Below are 17,871 nucleotides of genomic sequence, written 5' to 3'. Positions count from 1 at the left end.
AAAGTCGAGTCAGAAGGAACCGGACGGAACACCAGGCGCATTGTTTGTGAAAGGTCGAGCTGATGGATTCAGCGTCCTGTCATTTCTCAGGCTTACCCCAATCCTTTTAAGTCATGTCGCTACGCGGTCATTTGTTAGGTTTGTTTCATTTATTTATGGGTCGGTCTGATGCTTGCTCGAATGAATCTCAAGGCTCTTAGCCATGCTCTTTTCAAACAGATTCATGATGCTTTATAGGTTTATGCAGTAATTAAAATTAGAATATTTAGGACTTGTGGCAAAAAAGTCCAAAAAGCAAAATGTGACTTGGAAATTCATTCATTGAGCAGTGTTGCAATCCATCACAGGGCAACACACACTCACACACACACTCACACACACATTCACACTTGGCTATTTAAGTACCTCCAAATGGCCTGCACGGGATGAAAATGGAACATCCATGTGAAGCTCACACAGATGGGATAGAACATGCAAACTTGGGGATCCCAGGTGGCGCAGCGGGATATTCCGCTTGCACACCAGTACCAAATTTCGAACTCCTCGGTTTGAAACTCAGTGTTGCCTCTGGTCGGCTGGGCGCCATCTAGCGGGCATGGAAAGGACCTGGCTGCGCCACCTGGAATTTAAGCCCAGGACCTTCTTGCTCTAAACAATAAGAGGATGTGTCCTTTAGTCAATCAGTCAATTGACTTGTCAGGTATAGCCAGGTAGCATTAGGAGCAAACATTATATAAACCAGTATGTTGGTAAACGACTTTGCAAAATAAAAACAGGCAAGCCTGTTAAGGTACTGGACTAGTAATCAAAAGGTTGCTGGTTAAAGCCCCACCTCTGCCAGGTTGCTGCTTTTGGGCCCTTGAGCAAGGCCCTTAACCCTCAATTGCTCATACTGTACATTGTAACTGTAATCTAAGTCGCTTTGGATAAAGGCGTCTGCTAAATACTGAAAATGTAAAAGTAAAAATAAACAAATACGTTTTCAAACAGGTAAATTAAGTAACCCCTTGATTTAAAGCCTGTTAAAATCTCAAAATCAGTTTCTACCTGGGATCTTAACAGACACTGTAACAAGGATGGTCAGGATACAAAACAGAAGCTCATCACCAAGCTGGTTCTGGACCCAAGTGAAGAGACTGAACAGAACAAATAAAGAAATACAAATAAAAAGTAAAAGCTGTTGGATAAATGAAAAATGAAACTACATTACCAGGTTAGGTGTACTAAAGATTGAAGGACAAAATTGGCCATAACTGTGTTTGACATTGAACTTGAACTGAAGATCATGAGTAACCTGTAACTACCTGTCCTGTCATTACCAAAGTGTAAAACATGATTTTAAAAATCCTATAGTATAATTTATATGCCACAGTGTAAAAAATGAGGTGACAGTCTTAACTGATCCTAATAAATAATTAATAAATAAATAAGTAAGTAAAGTTTGAAGTAAAATAGAATATAATAAGACAAAATTTAAACTCATAAATGCTACACAATAACATAACATAAATACACTAATAAAATATCCCAAATAAGACACTATAAATGCTACACACAGAACTTATTTTATATTATAAAATAAGTAAGACACACACGATTAAATTAAAGTAAGACAGAATAAAATATAATAAGACACAGGGAATAATATATACATATATACACATACATAAACATACACTTTGTACAAGGAAATTCAGCCCCATTGCTTAAGATTACTGCTCTGAAATGCTAAAGAATAAAAGTGTGTCTTAAGACATTTCTTAAAGGTCAATGTAGACTCAGAGAGTCTGATATCAAGTGGGAGACTGTTCCATTATTGCTCAGTCCCCTTTCCGCCTCCGTTTGGTACGTGGCACAACCAGAAACCTTTTATTGGATTGCCTCAATGATCTATAACTTTTGTGGGGAACCAGCAATTTACAAATATAATCAGGTGCTTCCCCATGAAGAGCCTTATAGGCAACCGGCAACCAGTGAAGTGAGGCCAGCACTGGACTGATGTGGTCCCTGCGTCTAGTTTTTGTTTTATCTGCAGTCTTGCCACAGCTCCTTGACTAAGGCAAGTAAACAAAGCATTGCAGTAATCCAGCCGGGATGAAATAAAAGCATGGAAGTCTTGAAATGACAAAACCTGATCTTTGCATGGAGGAAGCAGGACTGAACAAGCTTATTTATATGGCCTGAAGATTGCAAGTGGGAATCAAACACAACACCCAAATTTCTTGGGGAAGCATTAACTCTTGAAATGATAAATAAAAACCTGAGCATGATTTAGTTTGTCAGAAGAGTCATGATGACATCTACATTCAGAAATCAATAGGTGATAACCATATAGCTTTATATCTTTTTGTTAATCACGTTACCTGATTCTTCACCACTTGAGCTCTGTTTTAGCTTTGGTATGATACAGCATCCTGTTTCCGACGGTCTGGTCCTTCAGCTTCCCCCTCTTCATGTCACATGTTCATTTCTTTTGGAAAGGAAAGGGTAGAATAAAGAGTAATGAAGGCTTGTGTGGCACTTCATCAATCACCAGTTGTGAGTATTAGTTATTGCTCACAGTCCATTTCCAGCCATATACATTTCGAACACGCGTTCCTCCCACCTTTCATACCCAGCTGGGGTTGTTATTTATGAGCTTTTTCAAGCACAACATTACAAAGGTCAACGTGTACGATCGTTCTAGCGGTGAAATGCACCATGGCCGGATCTGGATAGCGATTGAGTCATTAAATATGGGGCAGATATGAGATTATGGACTGTTTCATTCACCCACCCACAACAGAACCCGGCGCCTCGCGTTTACACATGACTACTTTTCGCAGCTTTTCTGTTTTGGGCTGGTTCTGCACGAGCCGCTCGTGGCGGTGACCTCTGGTGGACACCCGTTCGTCATTGTCAATGGCCGTGTGCTATCATTTCACCTCCAACCTGCTGACCTTTAGAACCGACAGCTGATGCCCCCTCCACTGGCCAGAGACAGAAAGAGAGAGCGGTCCAAGCTGCCATACTCTTTCTCTAAGGTCAATTGATGTGACAGGATAAGATTTGTGTTGTTTTATAATCAGTATTGAGGTCAATGGCACGAATCCCTTTTTTACCCCTCAGTGCGAGTAAATAGTGCCTAAAACTAATCAAATTTTCTGAATAAGATGTACTGTTTTGGTGGTTCACGGATTCCCCAACCCCAGGGTGTGTACACTTAACAAAACGTGCAACCATGTTATTTTATTTATTCATTTATTTAGTTTTGTTCTTTCTGCTTTTTTTATGGAATTATTGGTCACAAAACCTTTTTAAATCCACTGTATGTGTTTGTGTGTGTGTGTTTCTTGTGATCTTTTTCCTATTCTCTCCAAATTACCCTCCATTGCAGTCATGCTGCTTGTACACTCCCCGCCTAACATTGGCCGAGGAGGGCTGAGCCTATAACTCACCCCTCTCCATCACAGGTGCAGTCACCACCCACCTCTTTTCACCTGCCTACAATGGACTTAATAAAGACAGCTGCATCACTTCCAGAGGGACATGCTAACCTCTCCAGACCATACTCGACCTGACATCACAGACTGCAACTCTACAGTGACAATACATTTTTTTACCTTTTTCCTCCCATATGGGTACTGCCAATCATGCCTGTATGTAGGTACCTGGCTGGTTAATAGCACAACTGAGATACAAGCTCTGATCCCAGCGGTGGTGGGGTTGCACAGTAGACTGCTGCTGTTTAACTAATTTACCTCTTTATCCTATTTGGGGTTGCAGTGGGTACAAATCACCATGCAAAAGCTTGGATACAACCCAGACAGATTGATAGTAGCTCGGCCTGACTGCATGTCATTGGACTGTGTAAGGAAAACAAAACACCAGGAGGAAACCCACGCAGACACGGGAATAACATGCAGACTCCACATAGAAAGACTCCACCTGGGAATTGAACCCAGACCATCTTGTCATGAACAATAAGAGGATGCGTTCTTCACTCAGTCTTCAGAGCTTTACTTAGATGGGTATTACTGGGATCATACAGTAACGTCCCACTTTTAGATTAATTCATCCATGCTAATGTAATTCAGTTTCATCCAGTTAATCTTGTCCTAATGTGCTCTGAAAGATTTGAGGCACAATCAAATAGCTCTCATGCTTTTAATTTGCCTCAAGACTTCTTAAATAAAATTAGTCAGTTTGTAATTATGTGTCCCAGACTGTAATTAGTTTATTCACAGCAGCGGTTAACTCCCCATTAAGAGCTCGGTGAGTGTGTGTGAGGGCCTGTTTTTTATGTTTGTGCACTGGGAATGAGGACACTTGAGGTAAGAATTAGTTTATCCAGTAATCACAGTGTGTAATTAATTATTTGCAGTTTGTGAATGTTCATATTTAACTGGCTGTAAGTGTAAATGTTTAAGATCCACAGTGCTCATATTTTAAGTGCACTATTTCTTGTGTCCTTTGGTTTAAGTGTACACTAGGTAGGAGTTTTACAATGACAATAATTCTATTCTATTCATTCTATTCTGGCTGTAAATGTTTGGGGTTCGGGCAGGATCATCTCTGCTATTTGCAGATGATTACGTTCTTCTGGCTTCTTCGTACGAAGGCCTTCAGTGTACTCTTGAGCAGTTTGTAGTCAAGTTTAAACTGGCCAGTATGTGGATCAGCACCTCCAAGTCTCCAAGTGGAGGAGTTTAAGTATCTCTGGGTCTTGTGTAGGAGTGATGGGAAGAGGGGAAGAGGGATCATGAAATGGACTAATGACTAATGTGGTCACTGTACCAGACCATGGTGGTAAAGAAGGAGCTGAGCCATAAAGCTAATATACCGGACAATCTGTGTCTGGCCCTTCACCTGTGGTCATGAGCTTTGGGTAATGACTTTACATTTGCGGCATTTAGCAGATGCGTCAATTATCACTATATACAATTGGATCAATTGAGGGTTAAGTGCCTTGTTCAGGAGCCCAATAGTGGCAACTTGGCAATGGTGGGACTTGAACCTTATGATTACTAGTCCAGAACATTAACCACCGAGCTACCACTGCCCTCAACCACTGCAACCACTGAAATAAGTTTTATCCAGCGTGTTGCTGGGCATGTTCTCTGTGATTGGGTGAGGAGTTCGCTGCTCCTTCACGTACAGAGGAGCCAGTTACGGTGGTTAGGTACACCTCCCGTTGGAGGTATGCCAGGCATGGCCAACTGGAAGGAGGTCCCAGGGTAGACCCAAGACCCAGTGTAGAGAATATATCTCCTGGCTACCATAGGAACGCCTGGCAATCCTACCTGAGGAGATGGTACATTTACATTTTTGGCCTTTAGCAGACGCCTTTATCCAAAGCGGCTTACAGTACTGTGCCAGTTTACAGTCTGAGCAATTGAGGGTTAAGGGCCTTGCTTAAGGGCCCAACAGCAGCAACCTGGCAGTGGTGGGGCTAGAACCTTTCGAGTTCAGTATATTAACCACTGAGCTACCACTGCCCTCAATGTAAAGAATGGCTGAAATAAGTTTTATTCAATGTGTTGCTGGGCATACTGTCCGTGATCAGGTGAGGAGCTCGGTGTAGAAGCGCTGCTCCTTCCCGTACAGAGGAGCCAGTTACGGTGGTTGGGTTGACTCCCGTTGGAGGTATACCAGGCACGGCCAACTGGAAGGAGGTCCCAGGGCAGACCCAGGACTGATTGTAGAGAACGTCTGGGGATCCCACCTAAGGAGCTGGTACATTTACATTTTCTGCATTTAGCAGACGCCTTTATCCAAAGCGACTTACAGTACTGTGACGGTTTACAGTCTGAGCAATTGAGGGTTAAGGACCTTGCTCAAGGGCCCAACAGCAGCAACCTGGCAGTGGTGGGGCTTGAATCTTATGATTACTATTCCAGTACTTTAACCGCAAGGCTACAACTTGCCAACTGGTACAACTGGTAGAGATTTCAGAGTACAAAGATGCCTGGGCTTCTTTGCTTGTCCTGTTGCCACTTCAACTTGCCCTCCTAATGAACACTATACACAATACTAAAGATCTAATGTCTTGTGTTTTGGTCTTTTATAGCGCAAATGGTCCAGAAAAGGTTTCATGAGGACACGCTGGGCTCTGGCCGACTGGTAAGTGAACTTGTCTCCAGCTACTACACTGTTTCAAGTTTTCAGTTTTTCTGTGTATATACAGTGTATCACAAAAGTGAGTACACCCCTCACATTTCTGCAGATATTTAAGTATATCTTTTCATGGGACAACACTGACAAAATGACACTTTGACACAATGAAAAGTAGTCTGTGTGCAGCTTATATAACAGTGTAAATTTATTCTTCCCTCAAAATAACTCAATATACAGCCATTAATGTCTAAACCACCGGCAACAAAAGTGAGTACACCCCTAAGAGACTACACCCCTAAATGTCCAAATTGAGCACTGCTTGTCATTTTCCCTCCAAAATGTCATGTGATTTGTTAGTGTTACTAGGTCTCAGGTGTGCATAGGGAGCAGGTGTGTTCAATTTAGTAGTACAGCTCTCACACTCTCTCATACTGGTCACTGAAAGTTCCAACATGGCACCTCATGGCAAAGAACTCTCTGAGGATCTTAAAAGACGAATTGTTGCGCTACATGAAGATGGCCAAGGCTACAAGAAGATTGCCAACACCCTGAAACTGAGCTGCAGCACAGTGGCCAAGATCATCCAGCGTTTTAAAAGAGCAGGGTCCACTCAGAACAGACCTCGCGTTGGTCGTCCAAAGAAGCTGAGTGCACGTGCTCAGCGTCACATCCAACTGCTGTCTTCGAAAGATAGGCGCAGGAGTGCTGTCAGCATTGCTGCAGAGATTGAAAAGGTGGGGAGTCAGCCTGTCAGTGCTCAGACCATACGCCGCACACTACATCGAATTGGTCTGCATGGCTGTCACCCCAGAAGGAAGCCTCTTCTGAAGTCTCTACACAAGAAAGCCCGCAAACAGTTTGCTGAAGACATGTCAACAAAGGACATGGATTACTGGAACCATGTCCTATGGTCTGATGAGACCAAGATTAATTTGTTTGGTTCAGATGGTCTCAAGCATGTGTGGCGGCAATCAGGTGAGGAGTACAAAGATAAGTGTGTCATGCCTACAGTCAAGCATGGTGGTGGGAATGCCATGGTCTGGGGCTGCATGAGTGCAGCAGGTGTTGGGGAGTTACATTTCATTGAGGGACACATGAACTCCAATATGTACTGTGAAATACTGAGCAGAGCATGATCCCCTCCCTCCGGAAACTGGGTCGCAGGGCAGTGTTCCAGCATGATAATGACCCCAAACACACCTCTAAGACGACCACTGCTTTATTGAAGAGGCTGAGGGTAAAGGTGATGGACTGGCCAAGCATGTCTCCAGACCTAAACCCAATCGAACATCTTTGGGGCATCCTCAAGCGGAAGGTGGAGGAGTGCAAAGTCTCGAATATCCGCCAGCTCCGTGATGTCGTCATGGAGGAGTGGAAAAGCATTCCAGTGGCAACCTGTGAAGCTCTGGTAAACTCCATGCCCAGGAGAGTTAAGGCAGTTCTGGGAAATAATGGTGGCCACACAAAATATTGACACTTCAGGAACTTTCACTAAGGGGTGTACTCACTTTTGTTGCCGGTGGTTTAGACATTAATGGCTGTATATTGAGTTATTTTGAGGGAAGAATAAATTTACACTGTTATATAAGCTGCACACAGACTACTTTTCATTGTGTCAAAGTGTCATTTTGTCAGTGTTGTCCCATGAAAAGATATACTTAAATATCTGCAGAAATGTGAGGGGTGTACTCACTTTTGTGATACACTGTATATATAAACACACACACACACCGAGGCCTGTCCTGTTAGCTAGACAGTCAGCTTATCCAGCCTCTGTGTTTGTGTGTGTTCGGGAGAAGGGCCGGATTGGATTAGGCCTAATCACGTTAGTCGAGCAGCTCTATCTGACAGATGACAGAAAACATTCGGTGCAATTGCACCTGCACGTGCTGGATCTTAAAGGTTTTCTCTATGGGGAGATGGGCGAGGAGGGAGGGCTGAAGGGCTAATCTAATAGAGAAAATACAAGGGGACAAAAGGGCTGAAACAGAGCGTCGGTAAAGAGAGATGATGGCAGACAGGGACCAGGCTCTGATCCAGAGAGAGAGATGACATGAGGGGGGATAGAGAAAGTGTGAGGGAATGAAATGGTGACAGAGGAATAACAGGCTTAGCCGCGGAGCCGCTGTGAAAGCATCTATAGTGTTCTACACATGTCATGTTAAACGGATTAGAGACCTGTGCATGCAGGAACTCACAGTCACGTATACAATCCTTCATCCTGATCTGATGCCTTACACCGAAATTTCATGCTGTGTCGAAGAAATAGACACAAGAGGTCTTATTTTAGAACCGAACCCTGCTCGAGCTATTACTGATGTGACTTTTTTGAAGGGTGCAACGATAGATTTAGGTAATTTCTGAAGTATACAGTATAACAGTGGGACTTTCCCAAACTGTTACCACAAATATGTCATATAATTTATTTGATTAATTTTCGAATACATTCTCTTCTAGTTTTCCTTCCAATTTAGTCTTATGTATTTACCCGGTTTGTATTTCTACCTCTACTGCTGCATTCCTCCACTCATGAACCTGACTTGTGCAGGTGAAAAGAAGTTGTCAGCTACTGCACACATGCCGGAGGGGGCGTGACACGCCCCCTCCGGCATGTGTGCAGGTGCCGACAACTTTTTTTCACCTGCACAAGTCAGATTCATGAGTCACCCCGACTCATTGTGCACTCGCCATCGATCAGCCAGCAGAGATCATGCCCAGACGACCTTTCCTCTTGAGAACTAGCCAATCATGTGTTTGTGTTGGCAACCGGCTGGCTGTTAACAGACCTGGGATTTGAACTTGCGAACAATGGTGCCTTGCTACTCAATAATTAAGTGGGGTGTTTCCTATAAGAGCATTGCCTGGGGGAGTTCTGGGGGTTCAAATCCCACTGGGGGGAGACGTATAAATGCACCTTTAGTGTCAGCCCCAAGCCCGGATAAATAGGAAGTTTACTTCAGTAAGGGCATAAAACTGTGCCAGCTTAAAGGGGCGGGTGAGTGATCTGCTGTGGTGACCCTTAATGAGGTCTTACCATAGATTGGAAGGAGACTTAAAACACTGGCATGGGAGAGCCTGGGTGGAGCACTAGCCCACCACCACTAAAATCTTGAGCTCAAAGCCCAGGTCAAGCTGTCAACCCAGCCAGGTGTCCATACAGGCACAATTGGATGATGAATGCATAACTTTCTGTAAGACTTAATACTTGAAAAGACGGTGACGGCACCCGTGATAGGCTCAGCTCTCAGCGGGAGCAAACAGCAAGAGAGTTGCAATGCACGAATTGAGAAAAAACATTGACATTATTATTTTCATATTAATTACTGAACAGTGTTGTGTTTTACTATGGTAAAAACATTTCTTTTGTCCTTGCACTGTTCTATACAGCTACATTCTTTAATTATTTGTATTTCTTCTTCTGCAGTGCATTCGATTTGGTCAATATTCACCTGTTCCATGATGCCTCCAACCTGGTGGCGTGGGAGAACAGCCCTTCTGTCTACTCAGGCTCACGACAGAAAGCTTTGCGATACGCTCTCGACAGGTAAGTGGAACATGTGTGTTACTGAGTGCAAGTTCCTGAGTGATGACATGAGGTACTTTACTGGTACATGGATATAAATAGGGCCCTACTAAATTCACAAGGAAATGTGCTTAATTTCACGGACCTTGTTTTTCAAAAATCACAGATTTCACAGATTTTTAAACAAAAGTGCCACATTTCACTGCAGCCATTAAATAACACTCATGAATTAAATTATAGAATCAATGGAAGCTACAATACACAGCACAGCTATCTTATCAGCTCCCTCTCAAAGACGAATGTTCGTGTTTTGACACTCCATCCTCTGTGTCTACAGAATCGGTTGGGAGTGTTTTTAGCTGCTTTACACTTCAAAATCTTGAACATTTTGTCTAACCGATTGCTGGTGTAACCGAACGTCGAGTTTGCTGCATTTTGAAAGAAACAAATAAACCGTACACAACTACGGCAGTAGGTCATCCGGGTGCTTTTCGTACTATTCAGACACACTACCCGCTCTCGCATACTGCTTTTGCGTACTGTTTAGTATGGAAGTATGCGATTTCGGACACAGCCTCAGTCAGAACACTACAAGACGAAAAGTCTGTGACACTAACATATTTACCGTATGATTGCTAGGACCGCCTCATATACGCTACGTGAATTAAAAATGTTAAATCGCTAAACACAAATCTTAAATTTTGAGTTTTACAGCCAATTGCACGGAAAACTGCTAATTTCATCGGAGACGGCTCATTACACGATTTTACCAGCCGTGAGTTAGGTAGGGCCTTAGTCATAAAATACACCCTGTATTATTAGATACTGGACAGTGTGTGACCCAAACACTGTGGGATTGCTAGGTAAACATGAGGCACTTAAACGCTACATGAATAAAACATTTTAAATCGCTAAACACAAACCTTAAATTTTGAATTTCACAGCAAATTGCAGAATACACAGGAAACGGGGTAGGGCTTTAATTATTGTACACAATCAGTATTGCAACATGTAGGAGCTCCCAAGTGGCAAAAGAACAAATAATTGACCCATCAGGCTCAAATTTGGACAAGACACGTCATGTTTTGGTGTCAATCAGGTTAGCAGATTGTGTTACGCTAGTATAGGACATCTGTTAGCTCATGTTATTGGCTGTTAGCTCATACAGATTAGAGCAGTTAACACCCTCCTGTGTTATATAGTGTTATGAAAAGCAGTTCAGTGGGTGGAAATTGGCTATGACTAAACTGGGATTGTTTGTTTGTTTTATTAGGATTTTAATGTCATGTTTTACACTCTTTGGTTACATTCATGACAGGAACGGTAGTTACTCATTACACAAGGTTCATCAGTTCACAATGTTATATCAAACACAGTCATGGATAATTTAGTGTCTCCAATTCACCTTACTTGCACGTCTTTGGACCGTGGGAGGAAACCGGAGCACCCGGAGAAAACCCACGCAGACACGGCGAGAACATGCAAACTCCACACAGAAAAGGACCCACACCACCCCACCTGGGGATCGAACCCAGGATCTTCTTGCTGTGAGGCGACCGTGCTACCCACTTAGTCACTGTGCCGCCCCTAAACTGGGATAAACGTGTGTATGTTTGTGCGTGTGCCTCCCCCCCCCACCGACGTGATCCAGCTTCCTGCACTGTATCTGAATGCACAGGGCGACTCTACGGCATCACCACAAATCCACTTTGAATAACTGCATGCATATGCCGGGCATATTTCAGCGACACACTGACACACTGAGTTACGACCTGCTTTTATGTTTCAAAGGTCGTATTTTTTTACCCCCTCCTTGATTCCTCATCGGATGAAAGAATGGAGCGGTTTTAATGACAGCCACGCTGAGGTGCTTTAGCGATATTGCATCTTCTACGCTTTTTATTAAGCCATATTTACCCGGATTTATGGGTATAATGAAATATGAAAAGGACCCCTCCTTGCTTCCACTGAGGATTTGGACTGTATGTTTTGCAATTTTTTTCCATGTTTGTGAAGTTGATTTATTTTTGAAAGTCCGCTCATAAATACTGTACCTGGATTTTTATTTATGTCTGAGGAAATGCACTCATGACAACTTGTGGAGGTGTTTTTTTTTCTGATGCTCGACTCTTTACTGGTTTAGAAGTATGAGGGAATGGAAAAGCATTACAGGTTAAACATGGGTATTGAAGCTATTTACACTAATCAAATCTTTTTTCACTGATTCATTTTTCATAACCACTTTATCTTGATCAGGGTTGCAATGACCCTGGAGCTATCTGGTTACTTTGGGGCAAGGCAGGAACACACCCTTGACAATCCATTACTCATCGTTTACACATCCACTTCCTTATCCTTATCCAGCATTTTTCTCATTTGTGTTTGGATGCATTCATACAGTAAGAAAATAGCACTAACAGACACATTTATTAACAGGAGTGACTCTCATGTGCTAAATATTAGGTTGTGATAATCAGTTCCTCTCTTAATGTGGCGTTAACCATAGTGACAGATTTTCATAACGAAGACGCCTTTGTGGCAGCGGTAGATTAGCAGTAGATCAGAAGAAGAGCAGCAGTTAAGGTACTGGACTAGTAATCAGAAGGTTGTTTTTGTTGGCCCCCTGATCAGTGCCTTTATAGGTGTTGCTCAGGGGCCCAACAGTGACAACTTGGTGGTGGTTGGGCTTGAACCACCTTCAGATCATTTATATATATATATATATATATATATATATATATATATATATATATATATATATATATTAGTTATGACCAAAAATGTTGTTTTTGGGTGGTGCAGCAGAGTGTTCAATCTAACGAGTTTGAATGTCAGCTGAGCCTGACCACACAAGCATCCACACAGACACAATCAGCCGTGTTTGAGGGAAGGACGGGTGAGACTCAGAGACTGGTCCAGGCACCTGTGTGTGTGTGGGGGGGGGGTTTACATTAAGCTTAGCGTGTCTATCCTTACGTTATATTGCCATATGTGTGGGAACCCAACACTGGCAGGTGATAAGAAGCGACGCTGATTGGACACGTGTCGGAGGGGAGCTCTCCATGATCACAATTCGGAATTGGAAATGACTAGATTGGGATTTTGGGGTGGGGGGGGGGGAAGCTGCAGAAAAAAAATTGTCTCATGATGGTGGCTGTTTTGGAGGAGGTCCTGGCTGTATTTTAGGTTTGTAGGTGGGACTTAAACATTTAGGTGGGAGTGTGTTTGCTGCTGGTTTACAGAGTATACCAGCGTATCACTCATGGAGACGCAGTCTCGCTCGGGTAGATCCGGACGAACCAAAAGAAGGGAGGGTGGTGTACAAAAGCCTCCCCCGGCTCTGTTAGGGCCAGTGAATGATGTTCAGCTCTTTTCACCGGGGCCGCTAACCTTTTGGCAGCCACCAGCAAACTCTTTTCTGCGGCAGAGATCGGGGAGGACAATGTGGCCGTGGAGCCGTTTGAATGAAGTGCTACCACCAACATTGTGGCTATTCAGCGGCTCGTTGGGAACCAGCTTTTGGGCCCATTGTCCTGTGCTATGACTTCTGGACTAGAATGGGAGAGCAGGAAAAGGGAGAGGGAAGAGTATGTAGTCATACCTCCCCCTCTCTGCCCTGCTATTTTTTCTATTAGTGCTACCTTCTTACCCCCCCCCCCCCCCCCCCCTTTTCTCATTCACACTCATACTCATACATTCCATTACTCATACATGTGAGATTTTCACCTCTTGTTTATGTAAAGTTTTTAAGTTTCTTAGTTTACGGGAGCTGATTTGTCTTTAGTCTCCAGTGCAGAGCTGCATGAGGGGGCCCGTTTTCTTAGCGCTTATCTTTTCAAAGGGTTAATCGTGCAGCTTCCAGGCCATTGAGATCACACCTGATAAGCTCTTTTTCTCCGGCCCTTTCAACTGCTAAACGCTGTTTATATCACACTGTGTAAATCCCCTTGGGAGAACAATGCTAAGTGACTATAGCATTTAGCCCTGTTATTCTCTCTCCCAGTCCTTCTAACTTTCTAACCAAGTCTCTCTTTCTCTTACTAAATATAATCACAGTGCCCCAATTTTGGTACCGTAATCTGTCTCAGTTATTTAAATAATATGTAATGTAACTAATTTTTTTAACGATATTACATTTTTGAATTCATATTTTTAAACTCCAGTCATGTACAGTTCAATTACATTTTTTTGTGTATCCCAGTTTGTTTGGAAGCTGGGGTCAGAGCGCAGGGTCAGCCATCGTACACCGTCCCTGGAGCTAAGAGGGCCTTGCTTTAAGGGCCCAAAAGTGGCTGCATGGCAGAGACAGTGCTTAAAACCACCAGAATTATTTAATAAATAGCCCAGAACTCCACCAATTAGGCTACCACTGTCCCCATTTAATGTAAGCATAACAGAATTACTGTCATTTTCAAAACGTTGCTCTAATGTTGAAAGTGTTGATAGGGGTGGCTGGAAGTATGATCTACAGTGTATCACAAAAGTGAGTACACCCCTCACATTTCTGCAAATATTTTATTATATCTTTTCATGGGACGACACTATAGACATGAAACTTGGATATAACTTAGAGTAGTCAGTGTACAACTTGTATAGCAGTGTAGATTTACTGTCTTCTGAAAATAACTCAACACACAGCCATTAATGTCTAAATGGCTGGCAACATAAGTGAGTACACCCCACAGTGAACATGTCCAAATTGTTCCCAAAGTGTCAATATTTTGTGTGACCACCATTATTATCACTGCCTTAACCCTCCTGGGCATGGAATTCACCAGAGCTGCACAGGTCGCTACTGGAATCCTCTTCCACTCCTCCATGATGACATCACGGAGCTGGTGGATGTTAGACACCTTGAACTCCTCCACCTTCCACTTGAGGATGCGCCACAGGTGCTCAATTGGGTTTAGTCCATCACCTTTACCTTCAGCTTCCTCAGCAAGGCAGTTGTCATCTTGGAGGTTGTGTTTGGGGTCGTTATCCTGTTGGAAAACTGCCATGAGGCCCAGTTTTCGAAGGGAGGGGATCATGCTCTGTTTCAGAATGTCACAGTACATGTTGGAATTCATGTTTCCCTCAATGAACTGCAGCTCCCCAGTGCCAGCAACACTCATGCAGCCCAAGACCATGATGCTACCGCCACCATGCTTGACTGTAGGCAAGATACAGTTGTCTTGGTACTTCTCACCAGGGCGCCGCCACACATGCTGGACACCATCTGAGCCAAACAAGTTTATCTTGGTCTCGTCAGACCACAGGGCATTCCAGTAATCCATGTTCTTGGACTGCTTGTCTTCAGCAAACTGTTTGCTGGCTTTCTTGTGCATCAGCTTCCTTCTGGGATGACGACCATGCAGACCGAGTTGATGCAGTGTGCGGCGTATGGTCTGAGCATTGACAGGCTGACCTCCCACGTCTTCAACCTCTGCAGCAATGCTGGCAGCACTCATGTGTCTATTTTTTAAAGCCAACCTCTGGATATGACGCCAAACACGTGGACTCAACTTCTTCGGTCGACCCTGGCGAAGCCTGTTCCGAGTGGAACCTGTCCTGGAAAACCGCTGTATGACCTTGGCCACCATGCTGTAGCTCAGTTTCAGGGTGTTAGCAATCTTCTTAAAGCCCAGGCCATCTTTGTGGAGAGCAACAATTCTATTTCTCACATCCTCAGAGAGTTCTTTGCAATGAGGTGCCATGTCGAATATCCAGTGGCCAGTATGAGAGAATTGTACCCAAAACACCAAATTTAACAGCTCTGCTCCCCATTTCCACCTGGGACCTTGACACATGACACCAGGGAGGGACAACGACACATTTGGGCACAATTTGGACATGTTCACTGTGGGGTGTACTCACTTATGTTGCCAGCTATTTAGACATTAATGGCTGTGTGTTGAGTTATTTTCAGAAGACAGTAAATCTACACTGCTATACAAGTTGTACACTGACTACTCTAAGTTATATCCAAGTTTCATGTCTATAGTGTTGTCCCATGAAAAGATATAATGAAATATTTGCAGAAATGTGAGGGGTGTACTCACTTCTGTGATACACTGTATGTATCTGTTGATGCATGCTCAATAATCCAGGTACACAAATCCACAATTGAGTGGAAGCAATTCGGATTGAGTGACGAAACGTATTTCTACAACAAACTTGTGTCCAGATGAACTGATTCAACTTTGTGGATATGATCTATGTAATTAAGAGTTGGCCCAAGGTTAACCCAACTGACAAAATGATATTGGTCTAACATCAGTTTGCTGCATGGGTAATCCAGGTCTACTGTGTTTAATGGTCACCTGTTGTCCAGTCCAAAAAGAACCAAGGGTTTTTATCCCTTTTCTTTCTAGCCGAATCCAGTTGTCCAATTGTTGCTCCTCTACTGCTGCAAACCCCTACCCTGGCTGAGCAGGCCCATAATAACACATGCACCCTATGACATGTGTGCAGCGGCTAACTGCTTCTTTTTACCTGCACTATGTGTGTTCACTCAGAGAACAGAATTACGTACAGAGAGTAATGCACTGCTCTTTATTATATCCCATCTCTGTGCATCCACCATCAACCAGCCAGCAGAGGTCACAATTCCAGCAGCAATGAAGAATTCTTTTGCCCGCCCTCCCTCAGACATCATCGTCAACAGAGACACAATCATGTCTCTGTGGGCACCAGGCCAGCCGATTACATAGCTGAAATTCGAAATTCGGTTAGTGTGTTTTACCACTGCACCACCCAAGTGGCCCAAACTTAAAATTTTACTATCAAAATGTATTATAATTGGAATCTAAAATAAATTGGCTTGGTAACTTACAAACAGAGTTTAAATTAAGGACAATGTTCACAAATGGTGAAAAGCATGAAGGTTTTGTTACTTGTAATTGATTTTATGACATGACTTTGCCTCAGCTATGTTTGAGCAAATAACTTTCCGCCCGACAGGCTCTGCTTTTGTGTGGGTATTTGTGTCTCCATTTGCTGTCCTTTTCAGAAAAGCTGCTCGGGTTCAGGGCACAACAGTTTTACATCACAACTGTGAAATCTTGGCAAAAAGCCGCCCTTTGTCCCTCTCCATTATTTTCACACAAATATAGTCCATTGTCAGGAGGCTGAAGTTAATTTGATCAACATTGGGGACATTTAACTTTTCTGTTCAGTCAAAAGGCTTGTTTCATGCTCATTTTCGGGCCATTGAAACGGCATGATTGGCAGAAAAATAATGTTGCCGTTAACAATTCGGGGCAATTAGTTTCCCAGGGGGAAGCGCCGGGCCACACTGGCTGCCACACAGCTATTCTTTGTCACTTTATGGATGGTCATCAGTCAACTGTCAAGCCCATTCAAAGAGCCCTCCTATCTAAATGTTTTCCTTTCAGTTTTTTTTCCCAGAACGAGTTGGCAAGGGGGACGTGGAATGGTCGAGAGAGGGACACTAAGACATAGAGAGAGAGGCAATGTTAATGGTGAGATTAGCTCAGGGGGATGTAAAGCTAAATGAAATGTGGGATGTGTAAAGCCACAGAATACCTGACATCCTGTTTTTAAAGCGAGCAGATTTTTAAGATGTTTGGGCTTTAAAGAGTAACGAATTGATAATAATAGTATCACTTTTTGGATATGTGCTGTTAGGTAAGCGTTTGACATCTTGGCTAGTCGTTGTGAATGGCTAGAGCTATAAAAGTGGGGTAATGGTGTAGGCTTTAGGCTATTTAGGTGTGCTGTTGAATAGGAAAGGCTTTTAGCGGGGTGGTGTGCAGTCTCTAAGCCGTTGCTGTGTGTTGGATGTGGTATTAATGTCGATCAGCAGTGACTTTGTGAACTGCTTCCTCACCCTGGGAGGCCCGATAGGTCAAAGGTTAATCAGTCAGCCAGACCTCCTTCCCACCCTGCTCCCTCATACACACACACACAGCACCAATTCATTATTCACATGCAACATTATCAGCTACATTGCTTGTCTTATAGTATACTACAGATAGGACTCCGCCCACACTCAGGTCTCTTGGACTTTTCCCAGATTTTACACACACACCCTTACACACACAGGTTTAACGGGCTTGGATACACCCTGAGCATCAGCAGCTACCCTGCTTCTTTTGTCCTTCATCTGCCCCACTTGTATTAATAATAATAATAATTGTTGCGGCACAGTGACTCATGGGTAGCACTGTCGCATAGCAACAAGAAGATCCTGGGTTTGATTCCCAGGTGGAGCAATCCAGGACCTTTCTGTGTGGAGTTTACATGTTCTC

The 17,871-nt window shown here is 43.4% G+C and overlaps 1 protein-coding gene across 1 annotated transcript in view; it reads left to right on the top strand.

The window, feature by feature from the left end:
• The window catches only part of LOC134314261 (inositol polyphosphate-5-phosphatase A-like), a 227,699-nt gene that overhangs the window by 147,599 nt on the left and 62,229 nt on the right, over positions 1 to 17,871 (top strand). The window contains exons 7-8 of the mRNA XM_062994820.1: positions 6,050 to 6,102; positions 9,521 to 9,640. Coding sequence (XP_062850890.1) covers positions 6,050 to 6,102; positions 9,521 to 9,640 — 173 coding nt within the window. The remainder of the gene's footprint in view (positions 1 to 6,049; positions 6,103 to 9,520; positions 9,641 to 17,871) is intronic.

The sequence above is a fragment of the Trichomycterus rosablanca genome, chromosome 5 (genome assembly GCF_030014385.1).
Source record: "Trichomycterus rosablanca isolate fTriRos1 chromosome 5, fTriRos1.hap1, whole genome shotgun sequence".
NCBI lineage: Eukaryota > Metazoa > Chordata > Actinopteri > Siluriformes > Trichomycteridae > Trichomycterus > Trichomycterus rosablanca.
Note: the sequence above shows the minus strand (reverse complement) of the source record. Positions and strands in the feature narration are given on the sequence as shown.